The sequence below is a fragment of the Mastacembelus armatus genome, chromosome 2, assembly GCF_900324485.2.
Source record: "Mastacembelus armatus chromosome 2, fMasArm1.2, whole genome shotgun sequence".
NCBI classification, from domain to species: Eukaryota; Metazoa; Chordata; class Actinopteri; order Synbranchiformes; family Mastacembelidae; genus Mastacembelus; species Mastacembelus armatus.
In genome coordinates, this window is record NC_046634.1 from 5,033,003 (window position 1) to 5,059,670 (window position 26,668).

A 26,668-nucleotide genomic window follows, 5' to 3' on the forward strand; every position below is an offset into this window, starting at 1 on the left:
TTGGGAGAATTAACTTGTCTCTGTTTCTGAGGGATGCAACATTTTGTAGTTTCTCATTTGTGCGCAAAACTTTATTCTTAAAATGTTTAATAATAAAATTACTAAATGTGTCACTTAGGCTACATGAAACAGTGCTAAGTGAAAGTGCCCATTCCTCACGCTTTTTCTACTTTGTACAAAATACGTTGCACAGTGAAAAACGGTTGGAAAAAGTGAAAGTTGAAGATGTTTATTTGTCCTTCTTACATACAGTTTATTAGAAAAAATACCACAATGATCAAACAGTAGAGAAAATATCACCTTTTATATAACAGTTCATTCTTTTGTATATTGGACAAGGGAAAATATTTGCACTAACTACAGAGAGGGCACTTGTGCGACGGTCCCTTGCTGTAGGCAGTTTCAAGGGAGCCCGAACTGGGCGTTTCTTTGCTTGTACACCCACAAAACTTTTGCTCTTGAGCAAGTTTTGACTAACAGCGATCATTATACAACACTTAGAGAGGTTCAGAGACACACGCATACATATATATTAATGTAGGCGTGTCACGTTGAGGTCTGGTTGCCGCTACACTTTAATCTCATCTGCTAATTGCACGACTATACTTTAAAGTTACCGAGTTTGCTGCGCTATCCGTAGTCGTTTATTTAATCTTTTAACGATATATAGTAGGGTTTAGATGGCGTAACCAAACCTTATACGTCGTTCGCAGTGTAAATGCCGCGGTATGTGTATATGTTGGTGATATCTAATAATAGAAGATTCGACCAAAGTCCGCTGCAGCTAGCTTAGCTAAGTTTTCACTAACTTTGAGGCTACTTTAAGGGATCATCGTAAAAGTGGTAGACGCCAGCAGAGGGAGTGTTGAACACGGCCGTTCCCTTACTGCGCCACTTTAAGTGAAATGGGAAGCCTTGAAACCTCCATGTTTGTATCTTGAAATTGCGAGCGGAGTTGAGCACCATATTGAATCAAAGTTGCCAACTCCTTGACAAATGTTTTATAACTTTCAGGCTTCAAGCTTCAGCGGGAAACCGAGCGGACAACAACATCCAAAGTGTAATGGAGGAGCTGTAGGCGACTTGTTGCGCGGTTTTCCGGAGCGCTTCAGCTTTGTTTTCGTACATGTTAAGTTGGTTGAATGCAGCACCGAGTCGGCGAACAGTCTCTTAACTTTAAAGTGTGAGGTCAGCACTCTGGACCAGACCTGGATGTTATGGACCATCCGTCCTCTGTGATCACCCAAGTCAGCCGGGATGAAGAGGAATGTAAAGCCGCGGGAGAGCGGGGTAAGACTCGTTATTTTTGGGTCCTGCACTGTCGTCCAAAAAAAGTTTTGCAGCTCCGCGTCACGGTTGACGATTCTGCACAGTAACCTGCTTTACACTGAAGTTAGCTGCACAAATGCGAATATCAGAGAAATGTGGATTCAAAACGTGTTATAGCACCAAGACTGTCAGTTTCTGTTTTGCACAGATTATGGCTGCGGCCCTTTGGCCTGTGATAAAAGTAAAGGAAGTGACGTACAAATGTTTGACAAAGACCATATTTTCATAAATTAAAAAAAAGCCTCACAGTCACCACAGGCCCAGTTTAAACCCTTTTAACCCATTACATCTGGTAATGAAAAAGTGAAGCAGCACATTAAATATTCTCAAAAATATATGTAATATTGATTAAATTTATTTCTAATCTTCATAGAAAGAATGTCAAAAGATCTCTAGAGCTCTATTTAATTTCAGTGTAACTGTTTCCCTTCTGACTAAATGACCTTTGACCTGAGAAATCCTGCTTTCTGCAAAGTAACACTAACTTTATCAGTTGTGTGTTCACTAGCATGGATTTCTGGTGTGGCCTCTGTACACAAACCACACAGTCTAAATGAGATACCACATAGTCTAAATGCAGGTTACTGAATCATCAGGTGACAGGTCACCTGATGTGAGAAAACTGTCTTGTAGACCAGTATTTTTAATGTCTAGTGACACTTCAGCCTGCATGTTGTCACATTTAGTGCAAACAGCACTGTTGTTTAAACTTAAAGGATCATAGGCTGAAATGTCAAGCAGCTTGTAAATGTGTAGTAATCTATTACATAGGCTGACTGTGCCCCCACACTTGTTTACTCAGCATTGCACTGAAACAGCAGCTTTGCTCAGTCCTACCTGAGAAGATGACTTCATGAAAGCCAGTTTGATAGCTTCATTAAATTGAAAAAAACACTTTCAGTTTCAGTTTTATTGTTGGATCAGGCTGCAGTTAGGGGGTGTTTGCAGTTCTGGTTTTGTGGTAGATTTTAAATCCAGAGACAATTCCACAATAGACCATTTACATCATTTACAGATGTGGACTAAATGGCTTTAAAAGCATTGCAGTCTGCATATTACTTTAGCATATGAGAGTGTCATATGTTAGCATATAAATCTAACTTAACATTATATGTATGTATCTCAGAGTAAAAATTAAATTAATGACAAGACAAATGACGTATACATATAGTGAGTCACTGTCCCTCAGCTTTGGGGTCAGAAATGCACCAGCTTTTGCTTAATATGGTTACAGAGTAACTCCAGATCACTTCACCGATACACAAACATTTGCCTGTACATGTTATCTGTGTAGATTTATTTTCTATACAACTTCAGTAGGAATTTTAGGTTGTAAATGGGTCACCGAGTAACTGTTCACCTTTGTTTAAAATATCTTTTTCTTTTTCTGATTTGAAGGAACAGTCCAGCCACTGATAGAACAGACTTCTTAAAATGCGAAATATACTTTAGTGGATAGTAAAATTAAAATCATCAGACTAATCTTAAATTTTGTTCTTCTGCATTTGTTATTTTCCATTTGATCTGTGAAATAAGGCAGCTGTCCGATCAGTTCATCGTTCACCACTAATTATGGCGTTGATTCTATAAGCAGCCGTGGTGGTGTGTTCTCATATTTCAGAATATCAAACAGGCGTATGTCAGCATCTAATTAATTAACAAACACACACATGTCCTTGATCGTGAGCTGTAAATCTGAACTGAACTGTAGTTATTTGCACATTGCATTTATCTGTTATGTTTAGTATAGTGTTTTAACATCAGGACTTTTATTTACTCATCAGAGCCTCACAGCTATTTTAGAGGCTGTTTAAGCCAAAGAATTAAATACTCAACCAGTATAATCCTTGTCCCCATTAAAGGCAAATTTATCAAGCTTTTCTGCCTTAATAACACTGTAGGTTTTAAGACATTGCGAATAAATCAGCCAGGAAGGGAAGACCTGTGAAAAATCCTTGTGGTGGTGTTGGTTGGTTTCCTTATGCTTGACACCGCAGCAGCTACAGAAAATAGCTGAATTTACAATGTGACTAAAGCTCAGGTGTCAGAGAGGTAAAAATGACTGGGATGAAGCATGGAAGCATCACTTGCAGGAACTCAGTGACACTGTCAGAATATAAAATAGATCCTAGGCTGATAAAATATCTGATAAAGACAAACATCACGAGTGCATGGAGTGCAAATCATTCTTCACTATTTGACTTAGTGATATAATAAATTATTCATTTTCTATAGAGTTACACGACAGGAGATTACATGCTGAAAGGTATTTCAGTCTAAGTTGCAGGCGATGTTTAGGAAACAGGTTTGGTGCAGGTGGTGCTGCATTAAATCTTGTAGTTTGAATTGGACAAACTGGAGTCTGCATTTGATGGGTTTTTTTTTTTTTTTGGCAGCGATATGACAACAGTGTAATTCATGATTACCTAAGGTTAGTGTTTGCTCACTGGCAACACTAGTTATCCTGCAGTTCAGCTGATAGCGTTTCTCAAGTCTTAGTTGCTTTGGTATTTGTTTTTTTAGGTTTTTCTTGCCTTATGTAAGTGTTAATAGTGCTTTAGTCAATAAGAGTAAAAGTGTTTATGTTTTCTGTGAGAGCTCAAAAAGGATTTGCAGACTTTACATTGACTTTACACATTAACCTTAGTTTGAAGAGTTTCCAGCACTGTGGCAAAAACCACAACTTACATGACTACATAGTGAAATGGTGCTTCTTAAACATTTACGATGCTTATGGTGTTTGTTTTGCATGTCTTTTTAACATTTGTACATTATTCATTTTTTTCCCCCTTAAGCTAAAGGAGATGATGGTTAAAGTCCAGTAGTTTGAAACAAAACTCAGTACAGTACAGTTTCATTATATACATACAAACATAAAGCTCAACACTAAGTCACGCCCAGTATGAATGTGTTTATTCCAGAATCAGTCCATAAATTTTCCTATTTGAAATCTTCTACAGCTAAAGGGGTTAGATAAATGGACAGAAAACTTATAATTGATTACTCATTTCAATAATTTTTCTATCAAATATTTATTACTTTTTAAATTTAAGAATTGTAGATGTCCTCAATTGTACTTTCTGTTGGTATCTCATATTTAACACTGAAATACCTGAGCAAAATAAAAATCTGCCTGTTAAACACCTGATTTGACAAGAAGTCTGCTTAGAATGAAAAAGAAACTTTGTGGAGAATAGTATCATAAGCTTACTCCAACTACTATTCAACATTATGGCAAGTAGCTTCCTCTGCTGATACCCGTCTGTTTCCTCTTCCTGTTTTGGCCTGAGTGCGGCGGGGCCAGCGCAGGGTCAGACGGGGTTTGAATCCACAAATGGAGTAGGAGGGAATGTCAGGGAGGGAATGAAAGAGGCGTGAGAGACGCACAACAGAGGTTTGTGTGTTGGTAACACAGTCACGTCTGGACAGACAGAGAGAGGGAGTGCGAGGCATAAAGAGACGTGTGAGATAGAGAAGTGCGTAGGAGTGTTAATGAGATATTTATGGGACAGGGAAAGCAGCTGATTGGAGTTTTGACCATATAAACATTTGCAGGAGCAGAAATAACATCAGTGACTGAGATAAACTTAAGAGCCACAGTTTCCTAAAACCATAATTGTGAAGTTCTTAACATTTCTTCCACTCTAAGAAGTTTTCTTGTGCAGCATTATTTCTACTGAACTTTCATGATGACCTCTCAAAGAGCTGATTGCATGACAAAAATGCAACCTTTATAGACAAGCTAATTTTGGTTTGTTCATATTTACCTCTTAAACATGTTTTCCCACCACTGGGTTCTGAAGAAATGTTTAAGACGTTTTTGTTTTTTTGTTTTTTTACATTTTCTACTTTTGGAAAATCATCATCAGGATTATAGTGGATTAAAGGATTACAGTAGAGCTGTACTTATTTCTGTCTTTATTTAAGATGTTGAATATGCATATAAGATAATATAATACTACTACTAATAACAATAATAATTGATTTAGAAATAAATATATTAGAATTTACCATATGACTTTATAAGCAGCAGTGTTTTGTGCCTGTTGAGCTGCACAGGTTCTGCCTGTCATACCACAGTGATGCATAGAGATAAGAGTGTGAGACTAAAACTAATCTTGGTGACATTTCTCCAGGTTCTTCTCCTTCTCTGTCCACCAAGAAGCCCAGGAGCGGAGGCCTGTTCTCCAGCCTTTTCTGCTGCCTGTGTCGGGACCAGCCAGAGCCACCACCAGTCAACAATAACGCCCCTCTGCTGGTTGAAGAGAATGGAACTGTATCCAAGGTGTGCTGACCTTTGTCTAACTAGATTTTCATGAGGTTGTTTGTTTTTGTGTTTTGACAGCAAATGGGAAGATAAAATCTGTGGTGTGAAGGTCACAAAAAAAACAGATGTCCACAGGCATTTTAGATCTAGTTATTTTTCTCTCAAATTTTGTCATCTTTCGAGTGTTGTTTTATTTTTTTTGCATACAGCAATTCAGATTGCTGTGTCCAGGCTCAGGTAAATATCGTTTTGTGACATTTTTAGATCCAGGTGAAGCCCCTGCTACCACCTGTTAAATCAAAAGACTCTGGAAAGATCTGTGTGGTTATAGATCTGGATGAGACGTTGGTTCACAGCTCCTTTAAGGTAAGAAGTGTAAAGGGAAAATGTTGCTGCATTAGCTACAAGCAGCTTTGCAGATTGAACATTACATATTTATTTAATTTCCTAGCTGATGCAGGATTTTAAGATGTTTTCATTTCAAACCAAAAGGCTATTAATAGTCATAGTTCTCCCATTTGATCACATTACATTGTGAGGTTGCTAGAAACTATGAGCTCTGCATTTTGCACTATAGTTGTTGTTGGCTGTTGACAGTGACAATTATGTCATTGTTAGTAAATGCCAAACCGAAACTAGCAGGTTCCTAACCAGAATAAACACAGTTGCTGCTCCATGTACACACACACAGTGCAGACTGAACCTGCATCTGCCCTCAATAATACCACGAGTTTATTTTTTAAACAGTACCAAAGGTGTATTTTTTTTCTCCACTGTTTATGTCTAGAAACATCTATGCCTTGTTAAACTCATTCCTTTTTATCCTTCCAACAGCCTGTGAACAATGCAGATTTCATCATTCCTGTGGAAATAGATGGAGCAGTGCACCAGGTAATGCTAAGATGACACTCTAACTCTGTCAACTCAGAAAAAATGTTCATAATGTAATTTGTTGTCTTCCACTGTCAGTGTCTCACAGTCTTTGAAGTTGTCCAGTTTAAAGTCTGAGTATAGTAGGTGCTGCTGGCATTTAAGGGATTTGGAGGTATGGCCGCTTGGAGATGGAAAACATACCATGGGTCTGGGCCTGATTCAAGTAATCCAGGATAGGTTTGTTCAGACAAGCACAGCCTATTCCGGATGACTTGGTTCAGGAACGCTACCCTCAGCTGCCGACACAGCAGAAAGAAAAAATATGAAGGCGGAACGTTAAGGAAACAGTTTTTACTTTTGGAGCCAAGTGTTTATGTGTCAGTGTTCTACAGGAGTGTGTTTTCTGTACAAGCCCAGTAAACCTTCAGATCATCCATTCATCATTAGCACAGAAAACAGTCACAATCCTCAGGCAGTTAGGTTTTGTAGGAACATGTTGTACCTTAAAATGTATGGCTTCAAGATTCCTGTGTTTTCCAGGTGTATGTCCTGAAGCGACCGCATGTCGATGAATTCCTCAAGAGGATGGGAGAACTGTTCGAGTGTGTCCTTTTCACCGCTAGTTTAGCCAAGGTAAGACAGTCCTACCAACTGCTTCCCCATAAATAGTTTGCAAGTGAGTTAATATGATGACTCAATATAGGTTAACATGATGAAATGCCTGAGGGAGAGCAATATAGCAGTACCTGTATACCTGTACCATTTTCTACTCTATCTCTTGATTTTTTTTTTTTTTTTTGTCTTTGCTCAGTATGCAGATCCAGTTTCAGATCTCTTGGACAAGTGGGGTGCTTTCCGTTGTCGCCTCTTTCGGGAGTCATGTGTATTCCACCGAGGAAACTATGTGAAAGACCTGAGTCGTCTGGGTCGTGACCTGAACAAGGTTATCATCGTGGACAACTCCCCGGCCTCCTACATCTTCCACCCTGACAATGCAGTGAGTATCACTGGAAAGATCACAGTACCTGAGTCATGGTGGTGACAATGTCTTTGAGTGGAACAAAGAACAGCTGTGATACCTGAAATGTACCAGTTCTCTCAGACTTTTTAACTTTTAGTGAGCATTTCTTCTTTTGCCTTATCCACTTTTAATTCAAGGTTATGTCCTGCCAAAATGTACATTTTGATGTTTCCACTCTTTCCTCTGTTCTAATTGGTTGATTGATACAAGCGAAACTGTTACGCTGTATGATGTGGGCAAATTCAGTATGTTACATTATTTGTTTAGTCATGAAAAAGTCAACACTCAATCAAAGGATCCACAATATAAAAAAATCTTGCAAAGTAATTATAGAGACAGTAAAGTATTATTGTATTGTATTGTTGTATTATTGACAGATAACTATTATTATTGGTGTGAAATTGTGTTTTGTCCAGGTGCCTGTGGCCTCGTGGTTTGATGATATGTCTGACACTGAGTTGCTGGACCTCATCCCATTCTTCGAGAGACTGAGTAAAGTGGACAACGTCTACACAGTCCTCAAGGCCCAAGGGACCACAAGCTAACAGTGCTGGACCTCTCATCTCAGCTCTGAACAAAACGGTAACAGAAAGACAGAAATACACAGACCAGCGAGGCTCTAGCACCAGCTTCAGCGACCGCTGCCCACCAGAACATAGCCCGCTCACCTTCCCAGTATCAAACCAGCATCACATTTAAGAGTCTTTAAGAGTCTTCAGTGACTTTGCAGGCATCATCACTGCCACCTTCTGGTCAAACCTGCCTGAAAATTGCCTTGTAACTTCCACGCTTCACCAGCTGATGTGAGTAGATGAATGAAAGGATGAATGAATGCTTTGGGACATTTCTACAGTGTCACTAAATTTGCAGTAGAGTTAACAAAGCGGAGGTCTGGAGCCATGAATCCCCTGGACACATAATGGGTACTGGACATAGACTTTTCCCGTGGATTCAGCAGTCTGATTTTGCAAACCAATGCAGGAATCAAGAGGAAAGGAATTTTTGGAGAGGCTTACATGCAAATAAACTTGATCAGTCTTGTCATTGAAAGAACAGATGGTTTTATACGTACTGTAGATATATTTTAAGCATTTTGGCATAGCATTATCTTTGTCACACACCCTAGTTTTGTCAGTTATCACACTATTTGTCTGCAGTCAAAAGCATGTGATGCTCGGGTGTCATTTTAGAGTTTTAAGGTGATGTGTTCAGGTATTTTAGAATATTAATGTCAGTGTTATGGATGAATCTGAAAAAAGTTTCTTGTCTTATGTTAGGTGCTGATAAATTCAGTAGTGACTCATTAGACAGGCCTTCACAAGCATAGTCCACAGTACCATTTTCACTGCAATTTAGAAATTTTACCCCCATTTGTTTACTAAGCCCATCTTTTTAAAAACAGCATTACATAAATAAATGGGGATCATTGGGCTTTTTGATTTTTACTTTTAGTATCTAATGAAACAAGTGAAAAAAAATGTGTCCTTTTGCTGCAGGAAACTGTACATTTTCTTATCCCTGAGAACATGCATAAATGGAAAAAACAATGTCTAGTTTTCATTTTTTTAAGTTTTCTTCTTGGTGAAATTTGGTATTATATATACCAAAACATTGAGCTTTTTTATAGAAGTGTCAGCACTAAACCAGGTAATTACTGCAGTGTTTTTTTTTCCAAAAACCTGACACTAATATGAATATCAAACCATCTTCACATGACAGACAGCTGCTATGCTTATTAGCTGTGACTTTCCAAAGGTGGTTTAAAGATTGATGGATACCTATCATGCAATAATATATCAGCAACTGTGTCAACACATTTTAAACCAGTTGACACTAGAAACGAGAGGACCAGGGTTGACTTCAAACCACCTGGGAATCGGACGCTGTTAATATTGTGTCAAAACAGTGGCTCCTTTGGTGTGTGATTGGGTTTGTTACTTGTTTTAAAGCAACACACACAAAACTTGAATTTCTCACAGCATTTACAGTCGGTATTTGAATGGCTAAAGAAAGTTGTGAAAAGGTTTTTTGGCTTGTCAGTTTGGTTTCCATAAGCTTCAGTACATTTGCTTTTTTTCTTTACCTAAGCGGTACACCTTGGCTGGAAACAATTTCAGGACTTTGTTATGTTATATGTGTTGAGGGGGGAGCTGCCATGAGGACTCCAGACCTGGTGAACAGGCATACCTTTGAAAACAACAGTACTTTAATTCAGTCCAGATTTAAAGGAGAAATTCACCCTGAAACACTTCCAGCAAATGTTATTAAACAGTCTTGCACTTGGGAGCCCTTTCTGGGACTTTCTGAGAGTCTGTTGGAAGACAATTTCAGTGCATTTACCATGGAGTTTACTAGATCTAAATCATCAGTTTCAGTGTTCTTCTTTAAAATTACATTTGCAGCAGTGGAGTAAAAATGATGCATTACTCCCTGCATACTGTTTTGGCATGTAAAAAATTACTTGCAAATATACATTATCAAAAAGTGATGGTGTGTAGCAGTGTTGGGTGATACAAGGGTGAAATTTTCCTTTAAAATGATAACAGACATGGAGTACATTTGGTGTATACTGCTTTTTTTAGCGCTATGTGGTGATAAGCTGGCCAGTTTTAAGGCCTCCAGCAGGTCTTCAAGACTTGTCTCCCTCATTTGCGTTGACAATACCATGTGTTGACACTGATGAATGAAACGGTGGATTTGATTAAGAACCTCGATAGCAGGTTTGTGATGTGACTCTGCCAAGGCAATGGAAAGACAATTAAAATCCACCATATTAAGAACTATTACATATTTTTTCTGTGTTTAACAAATTCTTGTCAATCAAATTAGCCTGTTTCTTTTCTAGATAAGTACAGATGTAAAATCCATACAAAAATGATACTGTACCTGTAGGAAATATTGTTCTTGCCATTTTTAGCAATGAGGTAACCTGGTTGGTTACCTCATTAACAGGTCATATGTTGATTGGAAACCAGAACAAATGAGTAAAAGGAAAAGTATTGTAGGCACGTAACAGGGTAATTATTTCATGTAAGCCATCATAACATTGGTCAGTTAGATTAAAGTCAGGATTTGGCAGAGGAGTATTTGTCAGAATATTCATTTATCTAATTACATATAAAATAAATGTGTCACTTTGGGGCCCATTTGCTGATACTGTACTTCTTACACATTCAGTAGATATGTATATTTTGTTTTGCACAGTAATAAAGCAAACAAATTTCATTAATATATGGAATATTCATGTTACTGTACTCATGATTCAATAGATGTAACCTAATTTTTTGACTTGTATTATAATACCAAATTATAAATGGACTGTATGTAATTTTTTTTCCATAAATGCTAAATGAAAGATGGGCCAGCTGCTGTTTTGTTGAGTGTTTCTTCAGTTCAGAAACAAAATGAAAACAATAGTAGCACATGAGTAAGCCCTTGGGCTTGGGAACACAGTTAACACGGAACCCATGTAGTGTAAAAACAAGAAAATCTGAAGTAATACATAAGGTAACTTCTCATTGATCAACAGTCAATAACAAATAATCAGCAAAAATTCTGATCAGTGTTTTTAAGAATGGGAAATACTCCTCAGTTACAGCTCACTTTGTTGAGGATTTGTTGTTTTCTATTGTCAAATGAGATACTTATTCAACAATATTATAATTTGAACAGTTTTTCTTACATATCTAGCAATAAGGTGGCATTTTCCACACTATTGTTGTATTTTATAGAATATATTAATACATAACAGAAATGAGATGTGTTATTAAAATTGTTGTGAGGTTCCTATATCCCCAAATGTCCTTTAATTTCAACCAAGATAGACGTAGAGGTTACATTTGATAAAACAATGCATATACAATGTTAGAAGTCACGTCGACGCCGCCTCTGTGTGTACACACAGTTAATCAGCTGTTGACTTCGCCACCTGCAACCGTTTACACAATCAGCCCACGTTTCCGAAGAGCCGTGTTTTCGGTGGATGAAGGCGAGTCCAGCGTTTGCTCTCGTTTTAGCTCTGCTTTGGTCTCCATCAACCTCAGGGAAATATCCGTCTCTTAATGCTACTCAATGCCTGTAAACGTTTACTGTTTTCTAGTTGTGCGTAAAGGCACAAGCACGACCATTAACAACGCAGAGAAACGCGCTGCATTTTCTTCTCCAAATTGAAGGATTTGATCGTGGAGTCTGACGTCATGGCACAGAAGAATTATGCTCTTTACGTTATACGGAAGCAGCGACGTGTTCATCGAGGCTGTAACTAATATATTTTCTTGATTAAAAGTTTACTGTTAACTTAAAATATATAAAAATATATATATAAGCAGCACACCCTCACTTTGAAGGAGCTGTAGCCAAAGAATGTTTGGCATTGTTGCAGATTAATTAGTCAAACTAATGAATGGAGTAACCTTTAAGCCCTAACACTACAGTTTTAGCCATAGTGTCATAGTTATTATGCAAAATCTAATCTTAGAATTGGTATATGGATTTTACAGTATATCAGTACATTTTACAGTAGATCTTGTTGAGAAGTTTTAAGTGTGCCAATGGAATTTCATGGAAGACTCCTGAGTCAGAAAATATCAAAAAAGTGTTTCACTCTATGGAATTAACCACTTACTGTAGATTTTATTTTGAAAGGGTTTTCAGGATACAAGAATTTACAGTTAACTATCAATTTTTATAAGGAAATTAAATATCTACAGTGTAACAAAAGTGTGAAATAATCTCAAGAGGGAAATCCAGGCCATCCAAACAAAACACATGGATTTCAAAAAGTTCTCTGAGGATTTCCCATTTTTCCAGTCACTTACTACTTTCTCTTGCTTTTCTCTCTCTCTCTTCTACTCTGCTGTAACACTGAGCATGGAACTGCTCTTGGCTTTGCCCATTATAAACCTGACTGTCCCACTCATGTCCATTGTGGTGTCTCTCAGTGTGAGTTTGTGGACCGTCCCATGGGATTCCATGCGGATAGAGGGACCCGGATGAAGGGTCTCTCCATTCAAAGTCCAGACAGGAGGCTTGTTTATGGCAACAGACACCTCACACTGAAAGGATGCTGATTCTTGCTCCTTCACCGCCACGTCTTCTAGCGCTCTGACAATAACAAGGGCCTGGGCTGCAGAAGTGCAAAGGTATGAGGTAAGCACAGAGAGGTCCCTTTAATCCATTAGTACTGATAAAAAAAACATCACACCCAGCCACACTTCTTAGTTTAGTCAGTAGTTAGGTTGTTTATTGTAAGCTTGAGAAGAAAACTACGTATTTCGCTTTTCATTTTGAACCACACATCCTTAGCTCTCCAACAACTTACCTTCCACCATCAGTTTAGCTCTGGATACATGCTCCCCAACCTCGATGCTGTAGGTGCCTTCATCCTCCACAGCCACCTGCTGGATGACCAGTTTTTGAGAGCAGCCGTCATCCACAATCTCCACTCGATCTGAAGGAACCAACTCCTCTGTGCCCTTGTACCAGGTGGCACTGCAGCGAGGCGAGGAAACGGTGCACTCGAGGATCACGCGGTGTTTCTCCAGGGCTGTTCGATCTCGCAGGGGTTTAATGATGGAAACTGGACGTTCTGAAGTGAAAGGAAACTTTTGAGGATTTGGAATAGAACATTGCTAAACTATCAGTATGTCAGTAAGAAAACATTCTAGATACAAAAGGTCTTACCTTCTACCTCGAGGGAGGCTGTGGATTCAACATCTCTGGCCACAAAGCGAACTTCTCCAGCATCTTCAGCTTTAATGTTACATATCAGCAGGAAGTGTTTAGTTCCTGGAAAAGAACAACAACCATCATTCTCACAGATAAACAAGAACATGTAAATAAATGAGTGGAGAACCTAATATGCAGTGTTTTGTTTTGGGAAATGATGTGAAAAATGTTTTAAATCCCTCACAGTCAACATACCTCAACCTCATTGTCCACCTGTGGGAGGTTTTTAGTCATACTTCACTCACTGCACCCACTATGACTGTACTTGTAATTTTAAACTTTAAATTTTAAACTTTGAGGTTGTGTTAGAGTAAGACAGCAGGTCTTACTATGTAAGTGATCAAAGTTGTTGTGGATGTTCAGTTCTCCAACTTATCAGAATCACCCAGTCCTCTCAGTAAGTAATTCTTCATTTTCTGACCTTCAGTGCGGATCTTGATGGTGCTGGTGGGCCGGATCTTGTGACCATCTTTGTACCACTCCCCAGGCACATCCTCCAGAGAAACCTCACACATGAAGACAGCATTCTGGTCCTCCTGGATATAAAGATCCTCCAGATCTTGCACTATCTCCAGCTCATGCTCTGTGAGGTTAGTAAAGAGATTTAGATCAGCTGCCACAAACAGGAAGATATAGGCATGTTGTTTTTAAAAAAACAGATTAAACTTCTCATTAACACCACTAGATGGAGGTATAGTATAAGTTCAGCATCCTTTTCATTGTTGGCACAATATTCAGCTTTAGAAGAGCCTTGAAATATGAAATGTCATCAGAAACGTAGACTGTCATATCAGTGCACGTATGCAGAGCCTGTTGTTTTAAATGAATGGGTGCTATGTTAGCATCTTTTCAGACAGTTACCATAAACCTCCAGTGAACAGGAAGTGCTGGTATCCCCTGTGTCACATGTGTAGGTGCCAGAATCAGCCCGGGAGCACTGCAAGATCTGACAAAACCGCTTACGACCCATGGAGTAGATCCGACAGTTCTTCCCTGGCTTCAGCTCCGTCCCATTCTGATTCACAGAAAGCAAATGGACAAAAGTCAGGAGTCATGAGTACAATCAACATAGTTAAGCACAGTGAGAACTTTTTTTTTATTTTTTTTACCTTAAACCATTTGACTTCGACATTTTGCCTGGATAATTCACACTCCAGAGTGGCAGGAAATTCCTCCTCCACACGCACATCAGTCTGTGCTGTCAGGACCGACACTGGCGTCTCTGTCGAGTAAACCAACAAATCAGCAGTTTCACAGTTATGTCTTTTCCTTCTGGATATTTCCAAAATATTTCCAAATGGAATTCAAAGTCAAGTCTTTTCTCAAAATTGAGCTCTAAGGCCTCTTACAGTACCCTGAGTGTATACCTCTAACTGTTAGATAACCCACTTAGCTTTACTGTCCAGTGTTTACCTTTGACGGTGAGCCTGGCAGTGGTCCGCAGCCCTTCAGCTGAAAACACAATGGTGCCTGTGTCCTCCAGAGTGAGGTTGGACAGCGTGAGACCATGGACTCGCCCATTGGTGCTCACCCACCATTGGTTGTTTGGCTTCACCCTGATGCCGTCTTTCTGCCAAATTCCCTCCACATCTGTGTGAGAGAGCTCCACCTCGAAGGAGGCAGTCTCTCGTTCAAAGGTTTCTTGGTCACTCAGGCCTTTTCGGATGGAGATTTTACGGGCTTGATTGGAAGAGAAATGTATTGTCACTAAGAGTATTGTTGTGAGAAGAGTGTTTAAATACACACAATAATGTAGTATTTCTCAGGAATGGTGTCAGAATTAAATAATACCATCCATATAATCACAAACATATGAATGATAAAAATAATTCCTAATATAAGCATGAAATACTAAAAATAGAGGTGAGTTTTTGGGATTAACATATTTTGGTAGCATTGCATTTTAAATAGAATCACTGTGCTTTCAGGTATAGCTAATGCATTTGCTGTATTTTGAAAGAACGTGGTTTCAAGGACAACAAAAGATGGTTTAAAAATAGACCTAGCTCAATTTATCACCGTACAGAAACACCTACACAAGCTTTAAACATTAGAAAGAAAAGTTATGCATTCAATGTCATAAAGTAATGTACCCTAATGCAGATAGAGATTATAGTAATAAAAAGCCCATGAAAGTTAAGGAGTCCTTTGCCTGTACCATGTTCACATCAAACATCCACACCCCACCCTGGGCCACTTACGTTCTACATTGAGTTTGACTTGCGTGCGATCGTGCAGTGTCTCACAGCGGTAGGTTCCCCGGTCTGACAGAGTCAGGTTGTGGATGGTCAGACTGCGTTTACAGCCATTCTGGCCCAGTGTGTGTCGTGGGCCAGAGAGAATGACCACCCCCTGCCTCATCCATTGGACTTCTCCTGTCTCCAGACTGATCTCTGTTTCCAAGGTGGCATCACCAAACTCTTCTGCCATGACAGCCTCCATTTTTTTAGTAAACATGACCTGAGCCTCTGAATATTTTGAGGAGAGAGAATAAATGTCACAATGAACAATGAACTGCAACTCATTAAAACCACAGTGTGAAAGAGGATCAGATCTACAGCAAAGCCACAGTTTGCATTATAATAGTTTTGTTGTGCATACACTTAGATTTATGCAAACTCATTTTCGGCAGGAAACAGCACTCTGGGACAAGTTGAATACATGTTATGAAAGTGTATCTCCGATTTTATATGGAAAAAGAATTATTGCTCGATCTTATTTGGTTGCAATTCTACAAGCATTTAAAAATAGATATGCCAATGAGATCGCGGGCGCTCCTGTCGCTTAAGTGATCTTACCCTGAACTTTGAGGCTGGCTTTGCTTATTTTGCCCTCTGCCTCGGCTGTAATCTTCGAACAGTCCAACATCTGGCACTTCTTAATCACTAATGTGTGACACAGGCCATTCTGGGTTGCCTGAAAACGGTCACCTAAGGTAATAACCTCATTGTCCATGAGCCAGATCAACTGGATATCCTCAGGTGAAACCACACATTTGAAGGTGGCATCTTCTCCTTCCAGCACAGTAGTGTTGTGAAGCTCAGTGAGGAACTCCACCACTCGAGGCACTGAAGAGAAAAAAGACTGTTCATTAACCTGATTCCTACCATAAGACAGAAATCAGATGCAAATCCAGCCATACTTACTCTCTACTCTCAACATTGCTTCAGTCCGGTCATCCCTGGACTCACAGACATACTCCCCAGCATCCTCTCTGGTTAAACGATGGATTGTCAAGCTTCTCTCTACTCCATCTGCCCGAATGGAGAACCTCCTGCTTGCAACAACCTCCACTCCATTCTTCAGCCACTGGACATCTGCTTTTGGCTTGCACACCTCACAGCGAAGAGTCACCATACCATCAGCATGAGCCACAGTGTCTCGGAGTGGTTTCACAAACTTGATTCTCATTTCTGTGAGCAAAACAGTTACTGTGACTTTTTACAGTCCACACTGAAGTGGGGTATAGTGCTAATGACAAGGTTAAGCTAAATTGAAACCTTTCACCAGCAGGCTGAAGTGGATCTGGTCTGTGTTGACGTCACAGGTGTACTCGCCAGCATCAGAGCGCCTCAAAGGCCCAATGGTAAGTGTACGTTTCTTTCCTTCCATTAATGCTTGGAAACGTTCACCTTCAACAGGTGTCCAGTTTTTCAACCAACGCACTAGAGCACTTTCCTTGGACACATAGCTTATCAGTGTCACACTCTCTGCTTCATAGCCTGTGACAACAATGTCATCCTCCTTTTTCACAAATTCAACTGGAGGCTCTTTGGTGGAAAAAAAGAAGCAGTATTAATTTTTTTTATAAGGCCTTTTCTTTTTTCTTTAGAGAAAATGGTCATCTGTTCCCTGTGTGTGTGTGTGTACTGTACCATGAATCCGAACAACAGTGATCATCTTATCATCCACAGCGTCACATATATATTTCCCAGAATCTGAGGGCTGAACATTTGAGATAATGATTTTCCTCAGAGCGCCATAGCTCTCAATGTAGGTACGGTCGTCACTGGAGAGCAGTCTGTCATTGCAGTACCACTGGACAGGGGCATTGGCACGGGATACCTCACAGGCCAGGATTAGTTCATCACCTGCCACCATCTCCTGGTAGTCGGTGTCAAATGAATTTCCTACAATGGTCACTGGAGGCTCTGGGGGCCCCCCAAAAAAAGTTAAAAGACAGGTGACTTATTCAGGTCATTTTTTAAAACAAATTTCAGTAAAACAATAAATCAAGTAATTTCACCTTCTACCATAACCTGGAAGCTGATATTGTCATCACCAGCATCCAGGAAGTACTCTCCTGAGTCTCCAAGTTCAGCATTGAGGATGACCAGTGAGCGGAAAGCACCTTCTTCCTCTTCACAAAACCTCTCGCCCTCAACACGACAGCCATCCTTATACCATTTGGTGACAGTGCTGGCTCTGGACAGTTCACACTCCAGCACAATGTCATCAGAAATCAGGGACTTTAGATTTGTCTTGATCTCTGACTTCCTTAATATCTTCACCGGAGGCTCTGAGGATATAGAGTTACATATTGACACACATTATGATATTATGTGTCTTGAAAATTTCTTTATGGAACAGAAATCATCTCCCAAAACTTTGCCTCTTACCTGAAACTTTGACCTGGAAATCAATTTTTTCATCAACAGCATCACAGGTGTATCTCCCAGAATCTGCTGGGCTAGGAGAATGTATGGTCAGGCGACGGATGAGCCCATCCTCTGTGATGGTGACATTACTGCTCTCAACCATTTCTCTGCCATTAAGCCACCATTTGACTTGTGCACTTAGACGGGACACCTCTATCTCCAGCACAATTGGTTTGCCAGTGGAACACTCCAGTTTGTCAGGTGTGTTTCGGGGACGACTCAGCGTCACTGGTGGTTCTGAAACAAAGGAGGAATGAAAATGCAGAATATTTATAAAAATGCTATCAATTTATTGTGTATGCATTTACCCTTATGTCCTCATTCTTACCTATAATTGTGACAAAGAAGGCAACAGAGTCATCTTCAGTGTCACAAACATACTCTCCACTGTCATTCATGTTGGTCATGGGAATAACTAGCCGGCGATGAAGCCTATCTGCTTCCAGGATCAGATTAGGGCCCTCCTCTACCTCGAGGCCATCTCTGTACCAGTGGACATGTGCATCTGACTGGGAGATTTCACAGCTGAGCTCCAGCCGCTCTGAAGCCAAATGGGTCAGTTCCAGCTCTGATTCACTAGGTGAAATGATTCGGACTGGTGGCTCTGGAGCAGAAACAGGAAATGTAACTTTTATTTGACAAGGTTAGGACTGGAAATTTTATGGACCTGTGTTTGTGGTGTTTTTAGATACTCGAGATTTCACAAAAGTGAGTACAAACCGGAGACAGTAAGTTGAAAGAAGACAGTGTCTCCATCTGTTTCGCAGACATACTCTCCACCATCCTCGGCTGATGCACAGAGAATGGTCAGCCTCCTGTAAGGACCCTCAGATATCAGCTGGATTTTGTCACTGTTCTCCACTTCCTGTTCATCCTTGAACCATCGCACCTTCCCGCTGGAGCGGGACAGCTCACACTGCAGATGGATATCCTCTGAGATGTAGCTTTTCATCACAACATCATTCTTAGGTTCCACAATCATCACTGGTGGCTCTGTGTATGTAGATAGTACAAGCAGAGTGAAGTTGGCTCTGTTTCTAACGTGTGTGTGAGGTAGATGTTCTGTACCTCAGTGTGTTTTTAAACAGTAATCAGATTAACAGAGTTCAAAAAAGTCCTAGTACCTCTCACACCGACAGTGAACTCCACACTGTTGTTTCCCGCCTGGCAGGTGTAGCTGCCTGCATCTGAGGCTTCTGCAGAGCGGATGATTAGCCTCCTCATGGTTCCCTCTGCTTGCAAAGTGATGTTGTCACTGGGCTCGATCTCAAAGCCATCTTTATACCTAGGACACACCAAATCAGCCAAAGGCAACTGTAAAACAAACCAAATTCACTATAACACTCATAACTGCCTGTTAAAACATGGATAAACCTTTCCTTTTAATAATGGCTCACCTGTTGTTAGTGCAGATATAAAAAGATGTTTATGTTACATTTGTTCGAGATAATTCACTTTTTATCATCTTACCACACAACTTCAGCATCATCTTTGGAAACATGGCAGATCAGCACTACAGGGTCCAGCTCCATGCTGCTCTTATGGAGCTCTTCTTCTGGGACTGGACAGAACTCTACAGGGGCGCCTGGAAAAACAGGAAGGATGTTAACAGCTGGACTAAAAGGTACACGAGTATGAACATGGAACCAAGACTTGAAATATCTCAGCTTTTTTAGCTACCTTCAACATCAATATTGAAATCTATGACATCCCATGATGTTTTGCATGTATAAACTCCAGAGTGAGATGCATCAGCTGACTGGATCACAATCCTCCTCATGTTCCCATCTGATTGGATGTTGAGGTCCTCAGTTGGCTGGAGTTCCTGGCCATCTTTTAACCAGAATACTTTTGCAAAGTGGTGAGAAACTTCACAATAGAGAACTACGGTGTCACCCATGTGGACTCTCTTATTTCTGTCTAACTCTGACAAAGGATTAAATTTGACCACAGCAGCTGCAAAGAAAGAAGCATAATAAATACAGGAAAACCACCCATCACATGCTAAAGACAACAGAAATAAGAGATTTATTTTCACCTACATTTAACCTTGAGCACAGCTGAGTCCCGGACTCCATTGGCTATGAATGTGACCTCTGCTGTGTTCTCTGCCACACGTGTTTCATGGATAACCAATGTGTGCTGTGTTTGTTCCTGTTGAATTGAATATCGTCCACCGTGCTGCAGTTGAGTGCTGTTGAGAAACCATGTTCCAACCATTGTGGCAGACAATTCAATGAAGAAACGAGCATCTTCTCCTTCCACAACCTCACGTTCTTGGAGGCGGCTGCGAATCTTGGGCCCAGGTACTGAAGAAAACAAACAAACAAACAACAAAAAAATTCAGTGTTCTTCACATCATTGCTGATCACTGCCTCATACTGTATCTTTGAGACAAAAAACAACTTCACAGTGTGTAACTCACCCAGATGGACAACTTTGGGAAACTCCACATGGCCACTTCGTCCATACTTGTTGATGCAACAGACACGAAAGCGGTAGTCACCTTCACATGGCACACTGTCACCAGCAACCTCCGCTGAGGTGCTGCTGCTCTCTGAGGTGAAACACTTTTGCCACTCTTGAGAGCCCACTTCTTGTCTCTCCAGCACAAAGATGGAGCGTGTGGAGGTCTGGCTGTTGGGGGCAGGGACCCAGGTGAGGAGGGCACTGTTGGGACGGTCAACATCCATTTTGACTCCCACAGGGCAGATAGGGGGACAGTGTCTCATGGCTACAATACAGAGAGAAACAGGATGAAGAATGTAAGAGTGAATCATTATTGAAGACTAAGAACATTTTAACTGTCCACAGTCTAACTATGAAAAAACACTGTCTTTGTCTACACTGGTAGAAGAACTGGTTTGAAGAAAAAGAAAAAGGTGAATATCATTTTAAATGTTTAGCACTAGTTATTTTCATAGAGGATTTTCTCACCTCACTATATTTTTCCAAACCAATCCAGGAAGGTGTGAAAAGAAGTTAAAAGTACCTTTGACTTTGAGGCGTGATGAAGTCTTGGATCTTCCTGTGACAAATGTCACTACTCCTGAGTCTTGATAAGCCACATTAACAAAGACCAGAATATGGGTTTTGCCAAAAGACTTGAGGATTGTCTGATGCGTCTCATGTAGCTTTAGACCATCTTTGAACCAGTGTACCTCCATGTCATCGTCCTCCACCTCCACACAGAATGCTGCGTTCTCCCCCTCCAGGACCTCCAGCTTCCGGGGAAGTTTACGAACAATTGTGCCTATGAAATATATATATATTTCTATTTGTCCATTTCTATTGTACATCACTGTTCTTCTTAAATTTGCTGTTCAAATGCTCACAGTAGTAACAGTGAATTATGTCTTAAAAAACTATCTTGAAAGCAACTAAAGGCAGTATGATCATTTTGAATTTATGAACTTCACCACCCAAGAGTTATATATCAGGTTTTTGGATGGAGCAGGGGAAAGTTTTGTATTAACTTTTAAACTTTAACTTCAGTTCATCAGGCTGAAATCAATACCCTCAAGAGTGAGAACTGAGTGATAGCAGGAATTTTGTGTCCATTGAAGACTTAATGAATATGTAGTTGCTTATTCTGTTACTTGACATATGATGGTTATATCATTTTACAAATCCTGCACTTCTGTATTAAGTACAACACACCTTTAACTGAGAGTTCTGCAATGCTCTTTGCTCCATCAGGCATCTCACAGAGATACACTCCATCATCGTCTGTCCCTACATCATGGATTGTGAGTCTTCGTTTGGTTCCTTTTTGCTCCATCCCATATTTACTGCTGGGCATCAGCCTCTGGTCCTCAAGGTACCAGGCAGCTGGGACCGACTCGTCAGGAACCTCACACTCCAGTACAGCTACATCCCTCTCCTTCACCTCTATGTCTTTTAATGGACGCCTGAACTGCACAGCTGGGCCTGAAGAACAAGGGAAACAGGTATTTACAGCACTTTTTAAGTTAGCAAATATAATTGGGCTGGTTTATACTGTAAGTCTCATTTTATGGTGCACAATAGTTTAAAACACATAACTGGCAACAAATTACAACATATTTAAATGTATATTTAACATTCATTTGACATGCACTTATTTAAAACAAAAAAATAAGAGTTGCTTTGTATTGTTATAAGTATGTAAATGTTTAAGGGAATTTAGTTGAATATTAAGTTTGGCTATGGCAACATGTCATTGATACAAATGAATTCCCCAGGTACTATCATTAGAAAACTAGATTTCCACCTTACGTTAACACTCACATCTGAAGTTACTGTTGGTAAGGGTTTTGAAATAACGCCATAATAATGTTCTAATTTAATATTTGCCTTTTAATGGAGGTAAAATGTCTGTTCGTTTTCTACCAAACTTCTACAGTTCACTTGATTCTTTGGTGCACTTACCTGACTGACATGTTGACCCCAAGACTAAACTGACAGTTATGATAGAGGCAGCTGGGAGAGTGTAGGACATTGCAAATGAAAAATCTTTTGACCCTAAGAATTTTATTCCCATTATGAAGGGATTAGCAAAGAATAACTGTGATTTAAACAATGCTTAGAGAGCAGTTAGCCCCAGCAACTGCAGCTAAAAGACCTAACTATCTCTTTGGTCGGGGATAAGTATCTTAAGCATCAGTGATAAAATGACTGATTCAGAGTATTCACTAGAGCAGTTTTATATTAATAATATTTGCATTTGTTTTCTATCCACCCATTCATCCAATGGCATTTCAATCAATAATACATATCTTTTTAAATAGTTTACATTAATAAATTTCACTGTGTGTATCCAGTTAAATTTTTTTTTTTTTTTTGTACCTACCTTTGACAGTCAGGTGAACAACGCTGAGGGTGTTTCCAAGAGCGTTTGATGCTGCACACACATACAACCCTGTATCTTGCACTTTACAGTACAGAACCTTCAGTGTGTAGTAACCCTCCCTGTCCTCAAATATCAGATGACGCCTCCCAGGCTCCAGGGGAATCCCATCCTTCTTCCAGATTATCTCTGGTTTCGGCTTCCCTGTCACAAGGCAGCGAAACTTAGCATGTTTCCCTTCTGCTACTGCAAACTTCTTGACCTTAGACACATTGACAGGTGGCTCCTCCGTGACCCTTGACAAACTGAGCCTCCCGCCTCTGTGCTTTGGTGACCACTGGCTGTTAGTGAGACTGTCTAAAGACATTATATTCTCTTTCCGCTCCGGTACGGGCTCGACAAGTAGGACAGCACCGGCCAGGACTTCACCATGACAGTTGATGGCCTTGCATGTGTAGACACCTTTGTCTGGAATGCGTGTCCTATAGATTTTGAGCTGGAACCACCCACCATCCTGATTGCTCACGCTAAAGTGTGAACTTTCAAAGATGTCATTCAGCTTCTTCCCATCTTTCTCCCATGTCACCTGTGGCAGAGGAGTGCCCCAGATTTTGCAGGAGAAGGCAACATCTTCTCCACGATCCACACGCAGAGAGAGGGGCTTGATGAGAAATCGTGGTTTGCTATCAGTCGTTAAATCAACCTCCTCTTGTCTTGCAATTAACTTGCTGGTCCACTTGTTTTCTTTGTTCATGTCTTCCCCATCTTCTTTCTTGTGTTCACTGTTTTTCATTGTGCAGTAACCATTGATGTGGTCTTGAAAGTCTCCATTTTCTTTCATGGATTGTTTTTCTTCATTGACGCCTAATTGCCTATTTGCCTCTTCCTGTGGTTCGTTCTCTCCTTCCACTTTGAGGGACGCTGCTGCATATGTTTCACCGATGTTGTTTCTAGCCTTGCAGATGTATTGACCAGCATCCTGTTGGGTTACTCCAGTAATAATCAGCATATAAGCTTTCCCTTCCTCTTTGAGCATGTGGCGTCCCTCACTTAATATCTGGACATTTTTACGCTCCCAGATCACATCAGGGCGAGGGTCTCCAATGATTTGGCACCTCAGTGTTGCATCTGTGCCACATTTTGCCACTACTGGTCGTGGGTAGCCCAAAACACGAGGAGCACCTCCAAAAATATCCATTGTGATGTCACCTTCTCTCTGGGGTGTTTGAACTAATTTCTTGTGTGATGGAATAGCCTGAGAATGACTCTCTTATCTGTGGTGAAGGAGCTGTAAGAAAAAGAAAAGTGTTTTACAAGCTTAAATAGAAAAAAAACTCTACCAAAAATCTTAAATATTTGCGGAACTTCCTTGGTCTGTAAGTCTGGACTAGGTAAACACTTTGCATCTAGGTTATACTGGTTAGAGTGGACTTTTCATGCTTTAACTAAATTGTTAATTGAAATGTTTCAAATATCCCAAGTACCAAAGCTCGACTGATGTAAATATCTGTAATGGGGTGTCTATAATAGTTAAGTGGGTTTTGAGCAAACATAACCACTCATGGTAGGCTCACAGCTGGTGCTGTAGCTCATTGAAGAGTATATTTATAAAGTAGTCCATCCAAAAAAAGGCACTGGAGTCCATGTGTCACTTAACACAATCTATGCAGCGACACACCTGCAGTCAAGAGCTGAGCCAAATCTGAGCATGGATGTTAATTGTAGCGTAATTGTCTTTATTTCCTAGTTATTGTGTATTTGTTGTACTGTAATTCCTCTTTCATGATAAAGACTTTTTTTACATTCTGACAGTTTTAGGTTTGAATTTGTTGCAGTCATTGGAAAACATTAGTCTTCACGTGGCTCATTTGTTTGCCTCATGTCTAAACTATCTTTGTTTGGCATGAAGAATTGCAGCCGTTTGTGCTGTGTGACGCATCACACTGCTGTTTCTGATGCACATCCTCCGAACAGCTTGGATTAAATAGTCATGTGCCCATGTCTCTGCTACAGAATAGCTCTTCAGTTAGCAAATCTGATTAGTAAAGAAACAGACACATATGGATAGAAAATATTTCCATGAAGAAAGCCTAAATGTCAGTTCGTAATATTAAGAGAAAAATATTTAGTAAGATATGAAAGTAACATCCTGCAGTTTATAAAATTAACCAGAAACTAGACAATGTTCTAGTTTTAGTTATCAAAGAACAAAGACTAAACTTACCAATCCTGTGAGTTACTGTCTTTAGAGCATCCTGTCACAAATATAATATTTTGTTTAAAAATTAAAGCATTTCATTCATACGGCCTCTTCTTTTAATAGTTCTTTGACTTGTAGAAATGGCAGGTCTTGTTTCTGCTTCTCTGGTTTGGTTTGTTGTTTGTAGACAGAGGTTCACATTTGAAACATCTACTAGTCCCTGAGAGTACAAACAAGTCACATCAATCTTCCTTCATACGTGTTGGCTTCTGTGATATCTTGGCCATCCCATTGGTTTGGCATCAGGTTGCAGGTGTCCAATAGAAAAATCCCCAGTTTTTCAGTGGAGTGCTTCGTTTACGTATCGGCTCTTATACTGACATTGTCTAACAGCTAGAGAGTGAGCGTTGGAGTGGGAGGGTATTAAATGCTTTTGCAGCTGCTACCACTGCAAGCCACCCCCTATAAATAGTAGCAGCTTCGATGCCAGTGGGTCAGATAAGTTAGGCTGTCCATTCACAGACTATTGCTCACTAAAGATAGATGAGAGGCAGAGTTCTGCGATGGATCACTCAGATCAACAGAAATCCAGAGATAAACCTTACAGGAGCAAGGACACCCCGCCTGCTGGTGCTTCTTGAGTCATAGTGACCCATAAATAAATAAAATAAAGATTAGTCAAATTAGGGTCACTGCATTATTAAAAAGCTTGATCTGGAGCAGTGATCCAAAGAATGAACTGAACATAGTTATTTTGACATTAGAGACTTTTTCACCTTTTAGGTGATTTAAAATTCTTCAGATTAATCAAATTAGGAAGAACATTTGGTCTTTGTCTGATCCAATGGAAAAGCACATTTTGCAGTCATTAGAAATAATGGCTTGTTGAGCACTCAGACTTGAGTTTGGACTTTACCAAACCTTGAGACTTACACGTGACATTACAAAGCCTTTCATGTTACTGTATTTTCTAGCAATTAATATCCAGCTGTGTATTTAGCTCTGTATGTACCAGAAGATCATTGTGATCATACTAAGACACAGAAGGTAAAAGACAGAAGATATCACATACACTGGTATAACATAGGATCAGTTTATTAATGTTTTTCTATACTGACATTAGAGTCCCTTCCTTTAGGATGCATTATTAACATGGCTCAGTGAGTTTAGTCCATTTTATGTTAGATGGACTTCAGTGTACAAGTTTAGTTTGTGAATTTTAAATGGCAGGTTATTTGTCATTTGCACAAGTAGTGTCAAAATCCGAACTGTGGTGTCTGAGCTATCCACACTAAACTATTTTTGGACACTTATCCAGAGCATTAAACATTTTTATCCCCTAACAAGTGTCAGCACTTATGTTTTTAAGAATGGCCTCTCAGAAATAACGGATTTGAATCTGGCGTTGACATTTTGCATTCTCAGAAGATAGCCCTCTAAGCTGTCTCTTCAAGTGGAGTGTTTTGGACAGCCAAAGCCGCTCATGCACACAACAAATTGTCGTCAGAAATATTTGACCTTCAATTCAGGTCACATAGTTTCGATCCCTTTGTGACAGTTTCTAATTTGTACTTGACATACTATCTCAAACACAAAGGCTCTCTAAAACTGTCTTAAAGCCGTATTATAAGAGAAGAAACAAATGTTTATTATAGTCATTTTGGAGTCCAAAGAAACAAATGATGTCTGCTAACTAGCAGGTATATCTAAATGATTAGCAGAGTCATCTGGGTGACCACAGTAGCTGTTCCATTTAAGGCTGTTG

The 26,668-nt window shown here is 39.9% G+C and overlaps 2 protein-coding genes across 2 annotated transcripts; one reads left to right on the forward strand and one right to left on the reverse strand.

Annotated features, from left to right (window-relative positions):
• The first annotated feature begins 469 nt into the window (after positions 1 to 469).
• Positions 470 to 10,857, forward strand: ctdsp1 (CTD (carboxy-terminal domain, RNA polymerase II, polypeptide A) small phosphatase 1). The gene is made up of 7 exons (XM_026302208.1): positions 470 to 1,290; positions 5,466 to 5,614; positions 5,861 to 5,962; positions 6,431 to 6,487; positions 7,010 to 7,102; positions 7,281 to 7,466; positions 7,907 to 10,857. The coding sequence occupies exons 1-7, from the start codon at positions 1,218 to 1,220 to the stop codon at positions 8,033 to 8,035; spliced, it is 789 nt and encodes a 262-aa protein (XP_026157993.1). The 5' UTR covers positions 470 to 1,217; the 3' UTR covers positions 8,036 to 10,857.
• A 1,245-nt stretch (positions 10,858 to 12,102) lies between these two features.
• obsl1a (obscurin like cytoskeletal adaptor 1a) lies at positions 12,103 to 25,310 on the reverse strand. The gene is made up of 25 exons (XM_026302103.1): positions 24,928 to 25,310; positions 22,707 to 23,991; positions 21,536 to 21,805; positions 20,868 to 21,128; positions 20,301 to 20,609; positions 19,918 to 20,184; positions 19,556 to 19,831; positions 19,346 to 19,460; positions 19,000 to 19,160; positions 18,596 to 18,868; positions 18,204 to 18,479; positions 17,837 to 18,112; positions 17,464 to 17,736; positions 17,093 to 17,368; positions 16,718 to 16,987; positions 16,364 to 16,630; positions 16,016 to 16,285; positions 15,419 to 15,685; positions 14,631 to 14,897; positions 14,327 to 14,439; positions 14,079 to 14,232; positions 13,639 to 13,800; positions 13,173 to 13,277; positions 12,811 to 13,077; positions 12,103 to 12,615 (listed from the first exon to the last, which is right to left on the reverse strand). The coding sequence occupies exons 2-25, from the start codon at positions 23,899 to 23,901 to the stop codon at positions 12,338 to 12,340; spliced, it is 6,648 nt and encodes a 2,215-aa protein (XP_026157888.1). The 5' UTR covers positions 23,902 to 23,991; positions 24,928 to 25,310; the 3' UTR covers positions 12,103 to 12,337.
• Positions 25,311 to 26,668: the final 1,358 nt, after the last annotated feature.

Coding starts and splice junctions, on each gene's coding strand:
- obsl1a (XM_026302103.1), bottom strand. CDS start 23,901: ATGGATATTTTTGGAGGTGCTCCTCGTGTTTTGGGCTACCCACGACCA. Junction 16,988..17,092: donor CACTGTTGTTCGGATTCATG/GTACAGTACACA, acceptor TTTCCACCAAAG/AGCCTCCAGTTGAATTTGTG. Junction 16,631..16,717: donor CTTCAGCCTGCTGGTGAAAG/GTTTCAATTTAG, acceptor TTTTGCTCACAG/AAATGAGAATCAAGTTTGTG.
- ctdsp1 (XM_026302208.1), top strand. CDS start 1,218: ATGGACCATCCGTCCTCTGTGATCACCCAAGTCAGCCGGGATGAAGAG. Junction 5,615..5,860: donor AGAATGGAACTGTATCCAAG/GTGTGCTGACCT, acceptor TGACATTTTTAG/ATCCAGGTGAAGCCCCTGCT. Junction 7,467..7,906: donor TCTTCCACCCTGACAATGCA/GTGAGTATCACT, acceptor TGTTTTGTCCAG/GTGCCTGTGGCCTCGTGGTT.